Below are 2,056 nucleotides of genomic sequence, written 5' to 3'. Positions count from 1 at the left end.
AATCTTTACCAATATTTTACTATGGCCTTTCCTAATCTTACTCTACTCTCACAGTGAACCCCCTGGTGGTGCCTAACCTTAACCCACCATGGTGGTGCCTAGCCCTAGTGTCCCACCCCCCTTGTGGTGCCTTACCCGAACCTCCCCTAGTAGTGCCTAACCTTATTCTCCCTTTAGTTGAGACTAACCTTAAAGGGGAACTGAAGTAAGAGGTATACGGAGGGTGCCATATGTATTTCCTTTTAATCAATACCAGTTGCCTGGCAGCCCTGCTGGTCTATTTCTCTGCAGTAGTATCTGAATAACACCAGAAACAAGCATGCAGCTAGTCTTGTCAGATCTGACTTTAAAGTCTGAAACACCTGATCTGCTGCATGCTTGTTCAGGGGCTATGGCTAATAGTATTAGAGGCAGAGGATCAGCAGGGCTGCCAGGCAACTGGTATTGCTTAAAAGGAAATAAACATGGTAGCCTCCATATACCTCTCTGTTCAGTTCCCCTTTAACTAACACCCCCATGCCTAAAACTGAACCTAAACCTATATTTTCATAGTGAATATCAATAGAAAGAACTATCTTATCAGATACCTCTGGTGTCTTTCATACTGGTGATAGACTTTAATTGTACATTTTATATTAGACTCTATGGTGATGCCTTCCTAATCAGGGTGCCTCTGGTGCTCTCTTTACCTGATTACTGTCAGGTCACCTGATCACCTTGCTTTTGGTGATGGAGAGATATTGTTTAATAAAAAGGATGCAGAGTATATCAAGGAGTCATGTTGTAGCAACTCACTTTTGTTTTGCTAATATATGATTATTTATGTACATTTCTTTTATCATTTAAAAGGCCATTTAAGTAGTTTTCTAGATGCAATTTTTACTCCTCGATTTCTTAAAGCATAAATGAAGGGATTCAGGAGAGGAGTAACAACAGTGTATGTGAGTGCAAGATATTTGTCATATTGGCTGCCATTAGGTCTGATATACACAATCATAGCAGTACCATAAAACAGGCAGACTGAAATAAGATGAGATGAGCAGGTTGAAAAAGCTTTCTTTCTACCTTCCCTACTTTTAATTTTTAACACAGTAACTATAATATGAATGTATAATATTACAATCCCAATAAATGGTAAGACAATTGCAACAAGAGCTGTCACACTTTTAACTAGATTGCTTTCAAAAGGGTCAGAACATGCCAAATGCTGCAATGGAGCCAGATCACAAAAGAAGTGGTTGATTTCATTTGGTCCACAAAATTCCATACCAACTGTAAAATATGTGGGGAAACAAGACAAAAAGATGCCAGCCACCCATGGAAACAAAGCCATCTGAGTACAATGTTCAGTGTTCATAATTGCTGAATATTTCAATGGTTTGTTGAGAGCCAAGTATCGATCAAAGACCATCAATAGAAGAAGAAAGCATTCAATCTCGCCTAATGCATTGAAAACATATAGTTGCACAAAACACCCAATAAAGGTTATGGTCTGCTTTCCTTGCATTAGGACAGCTAAGAACTTTGGAATCGTTGTTGAGATAAACATTATTTTGGAAGTTGCAAACATGCTAATAAAAAAGTACATAGGGTTGTGAAGAGAAGGCTCCATTTTAATCAAGTAAATTATAATAATATTTACAAAGACACATACAATGTAGGCTAGAAAAACAAGACAGAAAATAATGATTTGTAAATTCTGTAAATTGGAAAAACCCAACAGAATAAATTCTTTCACCCTGGTTTCATTGATATTTTTCATTCTGCAAAAAAAACCTATGACAAATGACAATAAACAGTTAAGCATTGCGCCACCAGTAGAGAGTGCTATTTAAAGTACATTTTTTTGTAATTGTAGAAAGAAAACAAAGCACAGATGTCTTTCAAACCCTGTGAAAAATATTGGCAATTAGCTCAACTTTTTTCAGTAGGGGGGCTTTTGCGTTCCTTTGGGTTCACTCCAAAACATCCTAGTTCTGATTCTCAATAACTTACAGATGATCAAGCTATTCACACCTCCACAAAGTAATCACTAAAGGGTGCATTTTTTTTTAGC

General features: G+C 37.4%; 1 protein-coding gene across 1 annotated transcript; it reads right to left on the bottom strand.

Annotated features, from left to right (window-relative positions):
- Positions 1 to 838: 838 nt before the first annotated feature.
- LOC137533518 (olfactory receptor 5V1-like) lies at positions 839 to 1,762 on the bottom strand. Its single transcript, XM_068254893.1, has one exon. The coding sequence runs from the start codon at positions 1,760 to 1,762 to the stop codon at positions 839 to 841; it is 924 nt and encodes a 307-aa protein (XP_068110994.1).
- Positions 1,763 to 2,056: the final 294 nt, after the last annotated feature.

This window comes from Hyperolius riggenbachi, chromosome 9 (genome assembly GCF_040937935.1).
Source record: "Hyperolius riggenbachi isolate aHypRig1 chromosome 9, aHypRig1.pri, whole genome shotgun sequence".
Lineage (NCBI taxonomy): Eukaryota > Metazoa > Chordata > Amphibia > Anura > Hyperoliidae > Hyperolius > Hyperolius riggenbachi.
Note: the sequence above shows the minus strand (reverse complement) of the source record. Positions and strands in the feature narration are given on the sequence as shown.

Bases quoted from the DNA above. Each gene is read 5' to 3' on its own strand.
- LOC137533518 (XM_068254893.1), bottom strand. From the start codon at position 1,762: ATGAAAAATATCAATGAAACCAGGGTGAAAGAATTTATTCTGTTGGGT.